The 17,832-nt window shown below is 40.3% G+C and overlaps 2 protein-coding genes across 8 annotated transcripts in view; both read left to right on the forward strand.

Annotated features, from left to right (window-relative positions):
- HECW1 (HECT, C2 and WW domain containing E3 ubiquitin protein ligase 1) overlaps positions 1-17,832 on the forward strand; it is a 408,266-nt gene that overhangs the window by 218,188 nt on the left and 172,246 nt on the right. For all 7 annotated transcript variants that reach the window (XM_051852912.3, XM_089315664.1, XM_051852913.3 and 4 more), the window contains one exon: positions 9,625-9,719. In XM_051852912.3, coding sequence (XP_051708872.2) covers positions 9,625-9,719 — 95 coding nt within the window. The remainder of the gene's footprint in view (positions 1-9,624; positions 9,720-17,832) is intronic.
- LOC103349485 (cytochrome b-c1 complex subunit 10) lies at positions 15,091-15,316 on the forward strand. The gene is given in 2 exon segments (XM_089316287.1): positions 15,091-15,204; positions 15,206-15,316. Coding segments are annotated over 2 exon segments (225 nt in total).

The following is a 17,832-nucleotide window of genomic DNA, read 5'->3' on the forward strand; positions in this document are numbered from 1 at the left end:
ATTGCTCTGCAGTGGCCTAAACATTTGGATTTAAAATCAGCATATGGTTTGCAGCCCTTGTCTCTTCCATTGAGGAACAGTGGTGTTTTTCTTTAAACTGTCTGTTGAACTCTTATTTAGTGTAGGGTTAACTTTACAATCATAAACTGAAAATAGATCTTTGTAAAAATTAAGAATGGGAATGGGAGGAGGAGGAGGAAGGGTTGGAGCATGCACAGGAGGGAGGGTAGGGTTAGAAGTATCTCTGTGTTCCTAAATCTGTATATATGAATTACAGAAAGCTTGCATAACTTAAATAAAATTAAATAAATGAATCTTCAAAAACAATTTAAAAAAAGTGTGAATCTGTTACAACTACTCTAACCCTAGCAGGACATGCAAGTCTCTAATTACCTTTGCACTCCACTTGCATTAACATTGGGGATCAGAAACTGGGGTAGCAACAATAATCTGCACTGCAATAGGAAACAAAATGCATTATTATTGTTTTGGGTTTGCAATTGGTCCTCTGACACCTGACATGGGTCTTTCCTATAAACTTACATTCCAGTGTCATTTCACATAATGGTTCATTCAAATCACTTTTACTTTGGTACCATGCTTTAAAGCATATTGTGGGATTTATTATTTTATTCTAAATAGATAATCAAATAATGCATGGTTCTTTATGTTTAAAAAATGTGAGTTATCACAATAACTTCAAAATGGAAGTTTCAGGGACAGTCATTTGGCTTAGCAGTTGAGCTGCCATTTAGACAGCCATGTCCTACATCAAGGTACCTGGGTTCAAATCCCAGCTCTAGCTCCTGGCTTCATGTTCCTGCTGATGCACACCCTGAGAGGCAGTGGTGATGGCTGAAGTCATTGGGTTCCGGCTATACCTGTAGGAGAACTGCATTGTGTTCCCCCTTCCTGGCTCTGGCTCAGCACCAGGGATTTGCAAAGTGAACATGCAGATGAGAAAGCTGTTTCTCTCTCTCTTTCTCTCAAATAATAAGTTTTTGAGAAGAAGTTTCAACTAGACCCTGTTCAGATATCAGACAGTTCATTATTTAGCTATTAGAGAAGCACGACTTTATCATATGGCATTTTTTATAGATTAGGCAAATATCGGCTACTTTAAGATGCAAGTATATCAGTCTCTTCAACATTTATAATTTCTCATTTATTTTCTAACTTAAACTGTCTATAACTTAGCATTCTGAATCATAAAGACAAAGTGCAATCCAAATAAGATGATATCTTTACCAAGTTATACAATTTTGACAAATCAATATGATGTTCTGCAATACAGTAAGATTATTTTCTTCTGTTAGTATCATATATTATGTTAATGATAATTTTACTACAAAAATACCATTTGAGTAACAAAAATGACCTGTTTTTGCAGGGCTGTTATACTGAAGCAAAGTCTCAATTTTTTGCTGCTTTGGTACAACTTAATATAACTTTTAAAATTATATGCTCTTATGAACAATTTCTTGGATACATGCTGCTGAAATTAAATGCAGCAGGACAAACATGTATGAAGGGTGGCACTACTTAAAACCAGCGTTGTCCAAAACCAGAGCGCATGTGTGAGAAGCTTACAAATTATACTAGGAGATCCAACAGGCCACATCTGGTTTAAATTAAAATAAAATTTCCAGTGTTAGATCTTTATGTTTATAGTAGAATCTTCAGCTACAGAGGCCTTGTCAGTGTGTTCCCGTTTATTTGGAAGCCCTTTACTCTTGTTTGGATAAAATATTAAAGCCTTTCTCTGAGCTTCTTATTTCTTAAAATCCATCTAATTCACATTTATGATGTTTAAAAATGCAAATGTTTGTATTACTTCATAGGATAGATTGGGAAGACTTAAGGTTTTATACTGCTAATATTGACTAATTCACCATAAAGTAGTGCTCTTGCTGTTTCCTTTTACTGAAACTAAATACTCAATTTAATTTAAATTTTATTAATCCACTGCTTCTTGATCTTTTTGAGCATTTGAAGATATCATTCTTTCCATTTCTTTTTCCAGATAACTCTCGAAACTGACTTAGTTATTATAGCTTCTTGACTTAAAAATCTATCCCTTGGATTTTGAGAATGTGGCTTATAACTATCCTCTATTTTGTTAATGAAATATTACCATAAATAAGTTTAGAGGTTTTGTTAAAGAATGTTACTGCAAAAATAATTTTATTCTTTCTGCACAAATAAGTGACATTACACTGCAATACTTATCTCCCCTGTACTGATCTATATCTGTCTAATTCATTGCCTCTGATGGCAATTTGGTTTGCACCATTTGCATTTGGGTGTTTTCTACATTTCGGATATTGTAATAGTGTGAGTAGGTAAAAATTTACCATGAATGCCAGCAACTGTGCCATGTGTAGATAGCAATAGAAGATAATTACGTTATTTTAAAGAATATTTTTACTGGTTGCGTAATTCTGTTAGTGGTTGTGTTCTTTCAGTACTTTGAAGCTCTCCTTTTTTGTCTTTCATTGTTTCTATGGTGAGAAATCATCTGTCAGTATAATTATTGTTCTGTCTCAGGTAATCTATGTTCATTAGTTCAGTGATGTTCTTTTCTTTTTCAAACTTCTACTGTTCTGTCTGGTTGCTTTGTTCTTTTTGGATTCATGGAACTCTTTAAATCTATGACGTGATCTCTTTCATCACTTTGGGAGGAATTTTTAGGTTATAACCATTGTCCTTTTCTCTTTTTAGATTCTAATCACACATATTTTAGGCCACCTGCTGGTATCTCATGTGTTCTTAGTCTCTATTCTGTTTTCCATCTTCTTTCTCTGCTACTTCCTTTTGATTTTTTTTTCTTTCTGATCTATGTTCCAGTTTTTTCAATTCTCTTCTCTATTTAGCTTAATTTACTGTTAAACCCATCTGTTGAGTTCACTGTTCCAAAATTACAGTTTTTAGAGTTTTGCGTTCAAAATTGCTGTGGTTCTTTTTATAGACTGCGTACTTTGATGATGTTTTCCATGTTGGCTTTTATCTCCGTGAATGTTTTAAGTATGTGGTCCGTGATTCTGTGTCGTTAACTCCAATGTCTGCAACTCCTGTGCATCTGCTTACGTTGTCTACTGTTTCTCCTGGTATTTCTGTTTCTTTGTTTCAGCATGTGTGTGGTCAGTTTTAATTAAGAACTTCATGTTGTAAATGAAAACCTGGGGCTTAGAAGTATGTTTTTTCCTCCTGATGGCATTGGATTTCCTGTTTTTAGCCATCCAGAATAACCTCGATTGAAATTCAAGGCTTGAGATGACCTGGAAGGAATGGGATGACCTGGGAAATGTCTCAATGTGTGCAGCCATTCAGGGCCCCAACTTGGGTCAAGAGGGACTTATCAGAGTCTTCCTCTTTGGGTTCTTTACTTTTAGTCCTTTAGCCCTGCAAGTCAGTCATAAGTTCTTTTCAACTTCCATGTCTGTCAGATGCTTATTTCAGAATCCATGCAGTTACGCCTAGGGATACAGCAACTTCAGATCCTGGGCTCATCTCCGAGTTTCCATCTTCTGGATCTTGACCTTACTGTATTTTTTCTACTGCCTTGATAGGTCTCTGATGCCTTTAGGTGAGGGGTTCCAGGTCCAGGGGGAAAATTGTGGGGCATCTAATTAAAATTTGAATTTAATACAACAATTAAGAAACTTTTTAATATAGGTACACACTATGCATTCTTACAATAAAAAATTATTCACTGAAACTCAATTTTAAATAAGTACCTTGGATTTTACCTGGCAATGCTATTTCATACTTATTTCTATAGTTTTTAGCTTTTCTAGATGTTCTCTGAGCTACCTGGTACATCATGACTTGAAGCAAAAGTTTACTTATGCTAGTTGATTAGCAAACCTAAATTATTACAAATTTCAAATCACCAAATGAGGAGTTAATATATTTGCTTAAATCCCAGTTCTGTCATGAACCATATGTGTGACTGTACTTATACAAGTGGGCTTATATTTTGGCCTCATTTTTCTTAGATGTTAAACAGGAATGATAGGTGACATTTATGGAGGTGTGATTTTATGCCAAGCCTTGTGCTAAGCATGTTAAAAATTTAAAAGGTCAATAATACTTTCTTATACTTCATGATATTCTTGTGAGAAGCAAATTAGAAAATAGTACAAATTGGTACATATTAAGTAATAACTGACTGATAAGAGCAATCTAAGTCAATGCTTTTAAATTTAAATTGACCATTTTATTTTCTCCAAATCTAGTGCCATCATTATATACTGATGTCTCAAACACTGCACCAGTGTAGGGGTAAAAAAAAAGCAAATGAGCCTAAAACTGAGGTGAAACAGTCTGTACTTTCTGAATGCATCCCCTCAAAAAGGACTATATGCTAACTACCCTGATCGGGTCATCATCCATTGAATATATGTGTGGTTGATCACGTTCTACTCCATAAATATGTATAATTAAAACAATAAAACATTTTTAAAAGATTTACTTAATTATTTGAAAGGCAGAGCTACAGAGAAGCAGTGAGAGAGAGGTCTTCCCATCCGCTGGTTCACTCCCCAAATGGCCGCAATAGCTGGAGCTGGGCCAGTCCAAAGCCAGGAGCCTGGAACTTCTGAGTTTCCCACGTGGGTGCAGGGGCCCAGGGACTTGGGCCATCTTCTGCTGCTTTCCCAGGCATAATTTGCAGGGAGCTGGATTGGAAATGGATCAGCTGGGAATCGAGCTGGTACCCACATGGGATGCCAGGTGGCAGGTCCACCTGCTATGCTACTGTGCTGGCCCCAATAATAACACATTTTTTAAATATTCAAACAAAAACAAAGATTATAGTTGCTAATATACATGTTTGTAGAGGTCAGAACATCAGTTTGGCTCTGCTTTGTGCATGAGCTTGTCACCCTTGCTCAAATTTGAGAATAATTTATGTGCTAGACAGAATTAATCAAAATGATATTGGGAGATCTGTTTCAAAGCTGCCACAAATCTACAAAGGGTTAGGATATAAACCTCTTCTGGAAGGCAAGAACTACACTCTAGTGAGTTAAGTTGGGGTGAATTTCAACCCATCACTGAATCTGACTGGATGCATGTATGTAGGACATCTCCAAATGACTATACAAGATATCCCTGTTGATCCTAAGGAAGACAGCCCACTTAATGTGTAGTACACTTTCTGCACCATTCTGTTGGTTCTGTATGACAATTATAAAGGAAACAACATCTACCAGGTGGGCCATGGCATTGCCATTCTGCATTAGGACTGAGTCTCAGAGAGTTAAAGTAACTCACACCACTAATGAGAGGGGAGTCAGAATTTTTCTATTCGATCCCACACTCTTCTTTGTTTTTAGATCATGTTGCCTTCCTAAACTTCCATAACAACACACAAAACTACTGCAAAAAATAGTGAACCCCCTGTAGAATGGATGTGTCATATTCAAGTTTTGAGAGTATGTTTGAATTATCACTTTACCTGGAAATGCAGAGAAAAAACTATAGTAAATCTCCTGGGACAAAGTATCAGAAATAATAACTAACAACCTCTTAGTAGTTCTTGATCTTTGAGCCTTGATACTTTTCTCAGAGAAAGCAATAATAGCTATCTATGGTAATTTCTTTATCTACACTTGAATGAAGTCATGCAACATCAGGACATAGAAAATTATGTGTTCTGTATCAAGAAATTAGGACCCACCAGGACACTGTGGGTTAACAGTGAGGCAGTGGAGTCAATCAAATGAAACCAATAGTTCATAAATCAATTTTCAACAGCTATGTATAGAGGTTCTCTGTATTACATGACACTGGAAATATAAAGATAAATAGTACCCAGTCTTTCTCCTGGAAAAACTCAGTGTTGAGATAAACAGATCAATTTAATGTAATAATGATCAACAGAGTAAGAGCAAAATAGGGCCGGCGCCGTGGCTCACTAGGCTAATCCTCCACCTTGCGGCACCGGCACACCGGGTTCTAGTCCCGGTTGGGGCGCTGGATTCTGTCCCGGTTGCCCCTCTTCCAGGCCAGCTCTCTGCTGTGGCCCGGGAGTGCAGTGGAGGATGGCCCAAGTGCTTGGGCCCTGCACCCCATGGGAGACCAGGATAAGTACCTGGCTCCTGCCATCGGATCAGCACGGTGCTCCGGCTGCAGCGCGCCGGCTGTGGGGGCCATTGGAGGGTGAACCAACGGCAAAAGGAAGACCTTTCTCTCTGTGTCTCTCCCTCTCACTGTCCACTCTACATTGCCTGTCAAAATAAAAAGAATAAAATAAAAGAGCAAAATAGCATGAGATTTTGTGGAATGAAGACATTTTTGTAAAAAAGCCATATGATAAGGGTGGGTTTGGGGGGTTAAGAGGCCACCAGGGCTGCCCACATCCCATGTCAGTGTTTCTGGGTTCAAGTCCACACTTCTGACTCAGGTAGATGTGCTTCTGCCACCTCTGTGAAAGATCTGCATTGAGTTCCTGGCTCCTAGCTTAGCCTGCACCAGCCCCAACTGTTGCAGGCATTTAATGAATGAAACAGTTGATGAGAGCTTCCTGTCTGCCTTTCAAATAAATAAATCAATGAATGAAAACATTTAAAAGCCATACAATAAATTATTTATATGTCGACTTATTGCATTGAACATTTATGGATATCTTTCCTTCATACTCCATCTCTAAATAAGACAGAACTTTTAAATGATTTAATACCTCTTTCAAGTTTAAAAGGGAAATTATTTAAGTTACAGAGGTATTCATGTTAAAGAAAAGGAAAATCCATCTAAAAATTCAAGTTGTTGGAACAAGAATTTGTTGTAGGTGTTAAGATGGCACTTGTGATGGCTGCATTCCATTTTGCAGTACCTGGGTTCAAGTCCCCGCAACATTTCCGATTCCAGATTCCTGGTAATGAATTCTCTGGGTGGCAGCAGGTGACGACTCAGGTAATTATGTTCCTGCTGCCCACATGAGAAACTTAGATTAAGTCCCAGCCCTGGCTACTGTAGGCATTTAAGGAGTAAGACAGTGAATGGAAGATCTCTGTCTCTCCATCTCTGTACCTGCCACTCACATGGGGGGTTGGATTGCATTCCCAGCTCCTAGCTGTGGCCCTAGCTTAGCACCAACCATGGTAGGCATTTGGAGAGTGAACCTGCCTATGGGAGTGAATTCTCACTGCACCCCCCATCTCTCCCCTCACTCCTGCCTTTCAAATAAGCAGTATCTTAGCTGGAAGGCAGGCAGGTAGGAAGGCAGATAACCTTCTCCCAAAACTTCTCAGCAGAGTACCACTACACTTTAAAAGTTTCCCTGAATCCTTAGCTCAACACATGTAGTCGTCTGCTCATTGGCAATAGAATTCACCACAAGATTGTATATAATTTCCCTGACCTTTTGACTTAAAGGCATTAAAATAACAGCTGCTACTGGCTCACGATGCCTATCATCCAAAAGTTCTCTCTACCCAACCAAGCTTAAGGTGAGGCCATTTGTCTCCTTAGTGCTACTCTCCCCAACACCTGCAAGTATGGTCACTCACATACTGAACAGCACAGACTCACTGTGATGGACAAGATGTACAAGTGTCTGTCTCCCTGCAGTACTCAAGGTTCTCCCATGGTTCCTGACCTACCAGAAACCTGCTCTCCAGGCTGAGGCAGTATAGATCTGGGTGTGTAGACCTAACATGGGAGAGCCATGAGGTGTCTTGAAGAATAGATATGGAAAGTCAGTATCAAATTGCCCATTAAAACGACAAAGCAATCAACAAATATGAAAAATAACCTTAGGAAAAGAATGACTCCTAAAGCAAACACATCTAAAGTAAGAATGTATCCACTCAAAGAGAGACTGGTGAGCACACAGACATCTCTCAGACAGTGGCAAGTCTTCACAACTACAGCTCAATAGATTAAAAAAATTCTCATATCTAACTAATAGTTGATGGAAAGATGTGTAGTCTCACTAGTAATCAAATAAAATTATAATGAGATTCTATTTTAAGCTTTTTTGGTCTATAATGCTCAGTGTTAACAAGGGTTTTATGAAATGATCTGAGTTACATTTTCTAGGGGAAGTATAAAGTGCTATTTGGAAAGCAATTTGGCCACAGGAAAGGAAAATCCTTAAAATATTCATATCTCCTAACCTAAAAAAGAATATTGCAATATTCATATCTTGTACATTGTGGAAACTTTATTAGTCTGGTTTAGGTTAGCTACATATAGCAGAAATCCCAAAATAACAATGGAAAACAACATAAATGTATCTGCAAGAGAGGCCACAAAATGCAATACTTTAGCTAGACATTATCATCCAAAATAAAATTGAGGTTTTTGTTATTAAGAAGGAAAGGGAGAATGGGTGTTGGGCAGACAGCTGGTAATTTTTGCTCCATTATTCTAGGAATTAAACTTGAATTTAAAAAATCATTTGCAAAAAAATTATTTTCAGGGTAGAACTTAGATTTACAGGTTATAAATCTATCAAATTATACCATAGAATAAGGAATGTTATCTAAATTTTAAACAATATTTGACTGTGTATATTTAATGTTATTTTTTTTAAAGCTAACCATAGTTTTATAAAGTCTATACTCTCAAGCACACAAAAAAACAGATTTTTATTTATACTTCATCCTCCGTATGTCCCATTATAGACATATTTTGAATTTGTGCTAAGAACATTGTAGACACTATTTGCCTATTTGAGAAATGGGATCTCAAATTAGAGATTCTTCATGTTTTCCTAAGCAAAGTTAATACAAGGGGGGAAAGGTATCACCTAAGAAAGTTTCAAATTTTAAGAAAAAAAAAATTCTGTGAACAGTGAATTGTGAAAAGCAGGTCACCTTTAAATTGACTGAAGTCATGGTGGTTATGGGTTCTGTTTTCTACAAAATGGAATGCCAGGAGGTGATGGAGTCACGTCACTGTTCAGCACATCGGCACCGTCACCAACATTTACTGAGTGTTTATTTGAACTCAGAGCACTTCTGTTTTCTTAACCAGCATCCTGTGATACTTACAGTAGTTAGTCCTATTCTGCACTTCGGAATAGGGTGAACAGTGGAGCTGAAATTTAAACCCAGGCAACAGGATTCCCCAAAGCTGTACCTTGTCTGCTTTCCATCTACAGAACTTTGAAAGGAAACAATTTGTGGTGCAAAGAAGGAGTCACTGATGTGTATAGGAACTTAGAAGATAAAAACCATGCCTCCCATTCATAAATTTCAATCATTTCTCACAAAGTCTTCTTTCAAATGACCAAGACATTCACCCCAGCTAATTAAATAATAGGAAATTACAAAGCTACAAACAGGTGGTCCATGTCAGATCACCCAGAAATTTTAAAACTGTTAGAAAGCAGTGGCTGCCGGTGGAATAGAAAGTAAGTGGAGAGTCTAAATAACGGGTTTCACTCGAGGACAAAAACATTAAGGCCAAACAATTTTTCATGACACATTTATAGGAGGAAGTTAAACTTGCCCATGAGGCCATATGTAGGCTATCATTGTCCAGTGGCCTATCTGGCTCATGGGGGGAATTAAGTTGGAGTTCTTGGAGACAACCTCTCTGGCCCTGTCTGTCACTTCCCAGATTACACCCGACATCCCTACATCTCAGTCCTATTTTATTTCCGTCTTTCAGCTGAAACTAAGATCTGCTTCAAATACTACCATGGAGTCAGTGGCGCCCTGAGAGCTACCACCCCCAGCGTCACGGTGAAAAACTCAGCAGCTCCAGTAAGTCTCACAGTCTCATTCCTTCTTCTTTGGTCAGACCTAATTCCATGCTTCTTTATTTTCCTATTTCGCTCGTGTGTGTGTGTGTGTGTGTGTGTGAGACGATTATGGAGATATATTGATAGATGCATTCTAAGTAGAGACACAGACGGATACAACTGAAAATAGTGAAGAACAGGGCCTCAGGTCAGCCTAATGAATCTGCAGCTTTCTTGTTTGTTAGAAAAATGCCAAACTCTAGAGTTTGGCCTAGATGATCAAGTGTTTCTAATACAGATATGCATAATAGCTCTGAGTAAGTCTTCCTTTGCAATGTATTTTTTAATTCTTCAGTTTTAAATATTTATAGTCTTTTGTGTTTTCATTTCTGTTGGGGCTTATAAATAACTAATGAAATAAAAACTTACGGTCTCAGATTGATCTTAGTCATGGCAGTATGAAATAGTAGGCTTAGAAAAGACTACAATCTCTCATCCCTCCATCTGTCACATGAGGTCACTGCATCCAGAGAGCCTCCATATATAACCTCAGGTCAAACAATGCACTAGGTGCAGATCCAGGCCTAAAATTACATCATTTGTTCCCTACTTTGTGGCTTTGTTCGGTGCCACTGGAATGCATACCTTCGTTTCCTACATTACAATCTAGTTTTTAGCTTTGTGATACTTTTTAGCTAGTTCTCAATACACCTGATTAGGCTGAAATCATATAGGAATGTCCTTGCTTTTCCTTTTCACATTAATTAAAAATGACCAACTAGGGGAGGCTGAACAAAAATCAGTGGGGACTCTTCACACAAGTGGAAGTAAAAACGGCTCCTGTTTTCCCTGTGTTCAAAGAAAGAGGGGAAGCGTTTGAACTGAAATAGGCATGACTCAGAAAGAACTCTGACTCTTAGAAGGCACGCTTCTGCCATTTTGTGGATCGGTTCTGCAGTGCTCTGGAAACCGGCTGATTGAGGTCTGGGTGTTACGCAGTGAAGTGAGCAGACCCCAGGAGTCTGGAGCCTGGCCGCCTCCGTCCTGAGCTGTCCAGTAGACTGGACCCCCGGCTGGGCTTACCGTGAAAGGCCGCGCGGCCACAGGGGCAGGGAGAGGGCCGCGGGCTCTGAGCAGGGTTGGCGCTGGTTTCCTGTACTAGCCCTACTGCCATTTTAGTGAGCGGGGTAAGAATTTGATTGTGGAGATCTCTAGAAGTATCCGCAGTGTGTCAGTAACCCCAACCCTGGCCCGCTTCCAGGCCCATTTTTATGACTAGTGCTCAAAAGAAGGTGCCTCAAAAAACCAAACAGGTCCTGATAGGCATCTGCTAGTGCCTAAGGTTACACTTCAAGGCAGAAAAAAAATATTAAACCAGAGCACATGACAGAGAAGGAAGGGGCCAGGAAGTAGAATGGAGCCAATTCAGGAGAAACCATCCACACGCAGCTCTGGCCTTTGCCATCACAGCAAGTTATGTAATGAGGCTCCTTGCCAGGCGTATCAAACCATCCTTCAGCAACCACGGATGGGCCTTGCTCATGGATGGAACTGGCCTGTTGGCCCAAGCCTGGGGCTGGAGAGAAGAGCGCCTCACTGTCCCCAGCCAGGACTGATACCGTAGGTGAGTACTGGCCAACCCTGGGACCTGCATATGTTCTTATCTGAAGCACTTTTAATGGAAAGAAAGCTCCCTGGGGCACTGGGCTTCTCTGAACTCAGCATCCTGGAGACTCAGATGTTTCGCTGCTTCTCTGGTGTCATCGTCATGCATCCGTCGTCATCAATATGGGGGTGAAGGTTTCCCAAGTGGCCAGAGGATCCTCTTCCTCCAGCGTGTCCACCTGAAGTCTCCATTTCACTGTAAACGCATCAAGAAGCATCAGAAAACCAAGGGTCCACTCTGTTTCCACTGGGATTGATGGCACTGTTCTGCTGTGTCAAACCCCAATCAGGGAGATCCTGGAGGGGGCGGGCAACAGTCCACATAGCCCCTCACTGGAGGACTTCTCAGGCCGACCTTGGGGTGGCAGGTGGTCCCACAATGCAATTTTTCGTTAACTGTAGTTTTTCATTAGCTGCGCAACACAGAGGATTACCACTAAACAATCTAGGAGGGATGGGAAAGTTCAGAGCCATTTTCTTCCAGTTGGGAGAAAACGAGACCTCCTGTAGACTGAGTCAGAGTCCAGCTTTCCTGATCAGACCAGCTTCATGCCGCTGCCACGTGCCTTCGACCTTGCCCTCACTCCTAGTCCTAACCTTGGAAACTCGGCCTTATGATGTTTTAGGAAGATGGCAGGATGTCTACTTTTACTTTTTTTCTTGGACTTTATAATACAGAAGCCTTTTGTGAATTGATTGTTTTCCTGTTGCCTTACTAATACATCCATAATTTATTTTTGCAACATATCAGCAGTGCTTATCTAACCTGATCCCAAAACAAGCCCTGATCCTATGAGTTAAAATTTTAAGGTTTAATTCTTAATATTCTCAAAATTGGTTTCTAAGTAAAATAACCCCAGTTATGCTAGTGAAGTAGGAAGTCAGAAGAAACTATGTAGTATGATATTCTAGTATTTCCTGTTTTCTTCATAAATATTTCTGTTAGTTTTTCATAGAGGAGGGTGTCAGAGCATTTTGATTTGTAGAAGTTATAAATCAAATCATTCAGATAAAACACAATAAATATAAATGAGTGCTTTTGCTAAAATTGCATATGATTTACTCACATGTGAGGCTCAGTGTTGCCTAGACATTTACTAGAATGATTTTCTAATGGCAGATTTTATGAGATCCTCTGACTACCATAACTTTAAACTCTTTTTTCCACAAAGGCTAGGGTGGAATGGAAAAGAAGTTTCTAAGGTTTAGAGACAGAAGTTGGAGGTTAGATATTAACATGATGTATACTTTCTTCTACCTGAGAATCTACAGCCACGTTTTGTCTTTCCTGGTCTGGAAAATTGTGTGATGATCCTCAAAGCCAGCTCTTTTTCCCAGAATCCTCTGCTACCTTCCCAGTCCCCTCATCCCGCTCCACACCAGCACCACCACCCAGCCAGTCCACACAGTTCTGTGACCTCTCACCCTTGGAGGATTGCTCACAACAGGGTCTGTTCATCCTTGTGTGGGCTGTGATTTCAAGAGTTCATTGATGTATTTCATGAATGTTTATCAGCAAGCTGCCCTGGGCTGACTGCTAAGCATATAAAACTGGACAAGACGAACCCTCATCCCCATAAAGGCACCTGTATGAGATGAGATAAATGGGTAAAGGGGGATTGACAAGAAACCAGGCTATAACAAAATCTACTCTGAGCCTCTGGCAGTGGCCATACAGGGCACTTTGGGAGAACCAAGGATGGGCAGGACCAGAGCACAACTGAGGGCTTTGCAGATGGGTTCAGGTGAGCTAGGTGTGCACCACAGCCCTGATTCCTCATTGAGTTCTTTGTGTTTTTTTTTTTTTCTGTGTTAATTTAACCTAGTATGAGGAACATGCTAAAAAACTAAAGTGGGGGATATTTGGACATTTGTTTTGGGTTAATGTGTCAAATGGACTTGTTCCCCTAAAAGAGAAAGAAAGGGAAAAGCAATCAGAGCCAGAAGGTCATCCTCTCTAAGAAATTCAGCTGAGTCTGCGCATCTCTAACCTCTCCGAGAGGCACCCAGAGGTTGGATTCCACACTGGCCCAACATTATGACCTTTGTTGGGTCTCAGGGAAACAGGTGCAGAGCTCACTCTAAAGAGGCATTTCAGGGTCTTGCCCAGAATGCTTTTCCCAGCAGCCATGGCTCTGCTGCTCTGGCACAGTGTGTTTTACACCCTTCCCCTCTGGGGTGTAGGAAGCAAAACCCCAATTCACATTCCGTGCTCACCAGTGATTAATTATAAACCATCTTTTCAAGTTTTGCTTTCTATAGAATTGTATTAGAAAAAAAATTCTCATCCTTAAAATTTAGAAACAAATCACTAATGGAAAAAGAAATCTTTTCTAGGTTTATAAAAGCCTTGTCTTCTACATTGAAGTTGGAGATCTATGAAGCTCCGATATGGTTGTATATGTTTGTGTGTGTTACTAGGGAAACAAATCCAAGGCATTCATTAGACTCTGGACAGGGTTCATGGTCCCACAAAGGTTATGTACCACTGGCAGGGAGAACATCAATGTCACTCTTTGCTGATAGAAAGCACTAATCGGACAGTTTTATATCATCAAATGTCTACCTTTGCCTTTAAAAAAAGATTTATTTTAAAGGCAGAATTTACAGAGAGAGGGAGAGAGAGAGAGACAGAAAGAGAGAGAAAGAGATCTTCCGACTGCTGGTTCACTCCTCAGATGACTGCAGCTGCTGGAGCTGGGCTGGTCTGAAGCCAGGAACCAGGAACTTCTTATAGGTCTCCCATATAGGTGGCAGGGGCCCCAAGGACTTGGTCCATTTTCTGCTGTGTTCTCAGACACATTAGCAAGGAGCTGGATTGGAAGTGGAGCAGCCAGGACTTGAACCAATGCCTATGTAGGATGGCAGCGTTGGAGGCAGCAGCTTTACCCATTATGCTACAGTGCTGGCCCCTACCTTTGCCTTTATTGGAGAAAACATCCTACTCTGGTAGCGCAGTGAAAACCACAATTTTTTTAAGTGTTTATTTATTTGAGTGGAGAATTACAGGGAGAGAGAGAGATCTTCCATCTGCTAGTTCACTCCCCCAAATGACAATAACAGCCAGGGCTAGGCCAGGTTGAAGCCAGGAGCCAGGAGCTTCCTCCAACTCCCCCACGTGGGTGCAGGGACCTAAGCACTTGGGCCATCTTCTGCTGCTTTCCCAGGTGCATCAACCAGGAGCTGGATGGATGTGGAACGGTTGAGACCCAAAATGGTGCCCACGTGGGATGACTGCGTTGCAGGTCGTTGCTTAATCCACCATGTCACAAAGCCAGCCCAGGCAGGAATGTTCTTAATGAAAAGAGACAGATAGTAAACACCTAGCTAAGATGCCCAGACCTAGAAATCTTGAATGAATATATCAAGATAAATATATTCATCTGATGGATCTCAATATGAATGTATACAATGAGCCAGATTCAAGAAGACATGGAAATGGAACAACAAGCTTTTATTCAAAAGGTTTTCAGCAGCCAGATCCAAAGGTTGATGTTCTAGGGAGCAGTGGCAAGGAGCTTGCCAGGGTAGACAAATGAAAAATGGTTTATTTTCCCTAAAACAAAATAAAATGCAGGAATTCATAGATGAAGTCTTTCAAGTGATTGAAGTATAGATAAATCTGATACAAATTCAACTTTCTAGAGCAAAAAGAAGAAAAGCTTCCAAAATAAATATTCTTTGCCATCTTAACATGGACACCAGAATTGAGTGAGAACCACACCATGATGCTGACCAAGTGCCTGGGCCCATGCTGCTGGGAGCTGGCCGAGAGCTGGGTCCCCCTGGATAGCAGCTGGGGTGCCATGGGCACTGTGGAGCTGGAGTGGGCTGCTGACTGGTGGCTTGATTCTTGACTGACTGCCTTATATCAACAGCAAGTTTAAGGACAGTGAATTAAACAGTCCTACCTGGCCTCTCAAGCCCCAGAGAAAACGCCAAAGAAACGCATAGCGCAACGTGAGCCTTTTGTGTTCCTGAACATGGCCTTGGTTTTCTCATGCCTGTGACAGTAAACTCACCTTGCTACCTGCCTGCCCCTCCTGGTCTTCATCATGCTGGCTGCTCGAGTACCTCCAGGGCAGCCCTCCTGGCTTGGGTGGCCTCATAGTCCTTTTTTTTTTTTTTTTTTTTTTTTAATTTGACAGGTAGAGTTACAGACAGAGAGACAGAGAGAGACAGAAAGTCTTCCTTCTGTTGCTTCACCCCCAAGTGGCCACTATGGTCGGTACTGCACCGATCTGAAGCCAGGAGCCAGGTGCCTCCTACTGGTCTCCCATGTGGGTGCAGCGCCCAAGCACTTGGGCCATCCTCCACTGCCTTCCCCAGCCACAGCAGAGAGCTGGACTGGAAGAGGGGCAACCGGGACTAGAACCCGGCGCCCACATGGGATGCCGGCGCTGCAGGCGGAGGATTAACCAAGTGAGACATGCTCATGGTCATTTTAGAACCAAAGTTTTGTAAATCTAGGAGAATTTTTAATGGTATAAATTATTTAAATATTTAAAGCATTTAATGGGTTGAAAAATGGACAAAAGACCAGTCTTATTGATCATTGTAAGTATAAAAAGCATAAGTTAAATATTAATAAGTACCTTGCCAAAAATATTAAAAAAAATTTGACCATACAAAATTTATATAGACTATAGGGTTGGCTTGGTATTTAGAAAGCTATTAATATAGCAAATCATAGGATAGAAAACCACATGATTCTTTCTGCTTTAGTGAGATGTGAGTTGGTCCTTAACCTGAGATGGATTTACATATATTTTAATAGCAAATACCAGTATCATTTTTTGGGTGAAGCACTAGAAATGGTTTAATTAAGACTGGAAACAAGACAAACACAGCAAAGTTAACATTACTTTGAAAATGCAAGCCAGGAATTAGGTGAGAGAAAAAATGGAGAGGTAGTATTAGAAAGAAGATGGTGAAGGGGCTGGCGCTGTGGTATAGTGGGTTAATGCCCTGGCCTGAAGCTCTGGCATCCCATATGGGCACTGGTTCTAGTCCTGGCTGCTCCTCTTCCAATCCAGCTCTCTGCTATGGCCTGGGATAGCAGTGGAAGACGGTGCAACTCCTTGGGCCCCTGCGCCCATGAAGAAGCTCCTGTCTCCTGGCTTCGGATCAGCGCAGCTCCAGCCACTGCAGCCACTGGGGAGTGAACCATCAGATGGAAGATCTCTCTCTCTCTCTCTCTGCCTCTCCTCTCTCTGTGTAACTCTGACTTTCAAACAAAAATAAATAAATCTTTTTTTTAAAAAAAGAAGATGGTGAAATTATCATTACTTACAAATAATCTGATTATATTTCACAAACCCAAAATAATAGATTAAAGCTGTGCGAAACAATTTATCTAATGAGATCTCTAACAAGAAGCAATAAACTCTCTCTAATATGTTAAGAATCACTAATTCTAGGGCAGGCACTGTGGCAAAGCGGGTTAAAGCCCCAGGCTGCTGTGCCAGCATCCCATATGTGTGCCGGTTCTAGTCCTGGCTGCTCCTTTTCTGATCCAGCTCTCTGCTATGGCCTGAGAAAGTAGTAGAAGATGGCTGACCACTGCACCTGTGTGGGAGACCCAGAGGGAGCTCCTGGCTCCAGGCTTCAGATCGGTGCAGCTCCGATTGCAGCTCCATTGCAGTCATTTGGGGAGTGAACCAATGGACGGAAGACCTCTCTCTCTGGCTCTACTTCTCTCTGTAACTCTGTCTTTCAAATAAAATAAAATAATTCTTTAGAAAAAAAGAATCACTAATTCTATAAAAAAGAAAAAACAATTTAGAATGGAAAGAAGGCTTCCATTTTCATAGTAGCCAAACAAAATATTTTAAGAAATGTTCAGAACCAATATGATAGAAACTTTAAAAATACTGAAAGATACAGAAGATTTGATTATTTACGAAAGATAATCTTTGTCACTTTCTGAAATTAAATATTTAGCTATACAAATTATCTCTAAATTTATAAATTCAGGATAACTAAAATTGAAATACAAATAGGATGCATTTAACAGCAGTGTGATTCTAGGTTCATTAAAACTGACATGTGAGAAAAGGCGATATACTTTTAGGGAATGGGAATAATGGAAGGAGAATAGCTTTCCTGGAATTAAAATGTACCATGAGCCATAATAACTAAGATAGATAGATAGAACAGAAAAGTAGAGAGCCAAGAAATAGACTCCAGTTTATTGGATTTTAGATGATGATTAAAATCTGTTCCAAGTAAGTAAATGGTATTATGGTAACTGAGAAAACACTTGAATATATAATATATATATGTAAATTATATATATATATATGTATATATATCAACTATGTTCTTCCTGGTTTCTTATGTACAAATTACAGGTGAACTAAATACTAAATATAAAAAAATTTGGGGCCAGCAGGTGGGGCCACTGCTTGCAGTGCTGGCATCCCATGTGGGTACCAATTTGAGTCCTGGATTCTCCACTTCCAGTCCAG

Source organism: Oryctolagus cuniculus, chromosome 16 (genome assembly GCF_051225735.1).
Source record: "Oryctolagus cuniculus isolate XC-2025 breed Fujian yellow rabbit chromosome 16, ASM5122573v1, whole genome shotgun sequence".
Lineage (NCBI taxonomy): Eukaryota > Metazoa > Chordata > Mammalia > Lagomorpha > Leporidae > Oryctolagus > Oryctolagus cuniculus.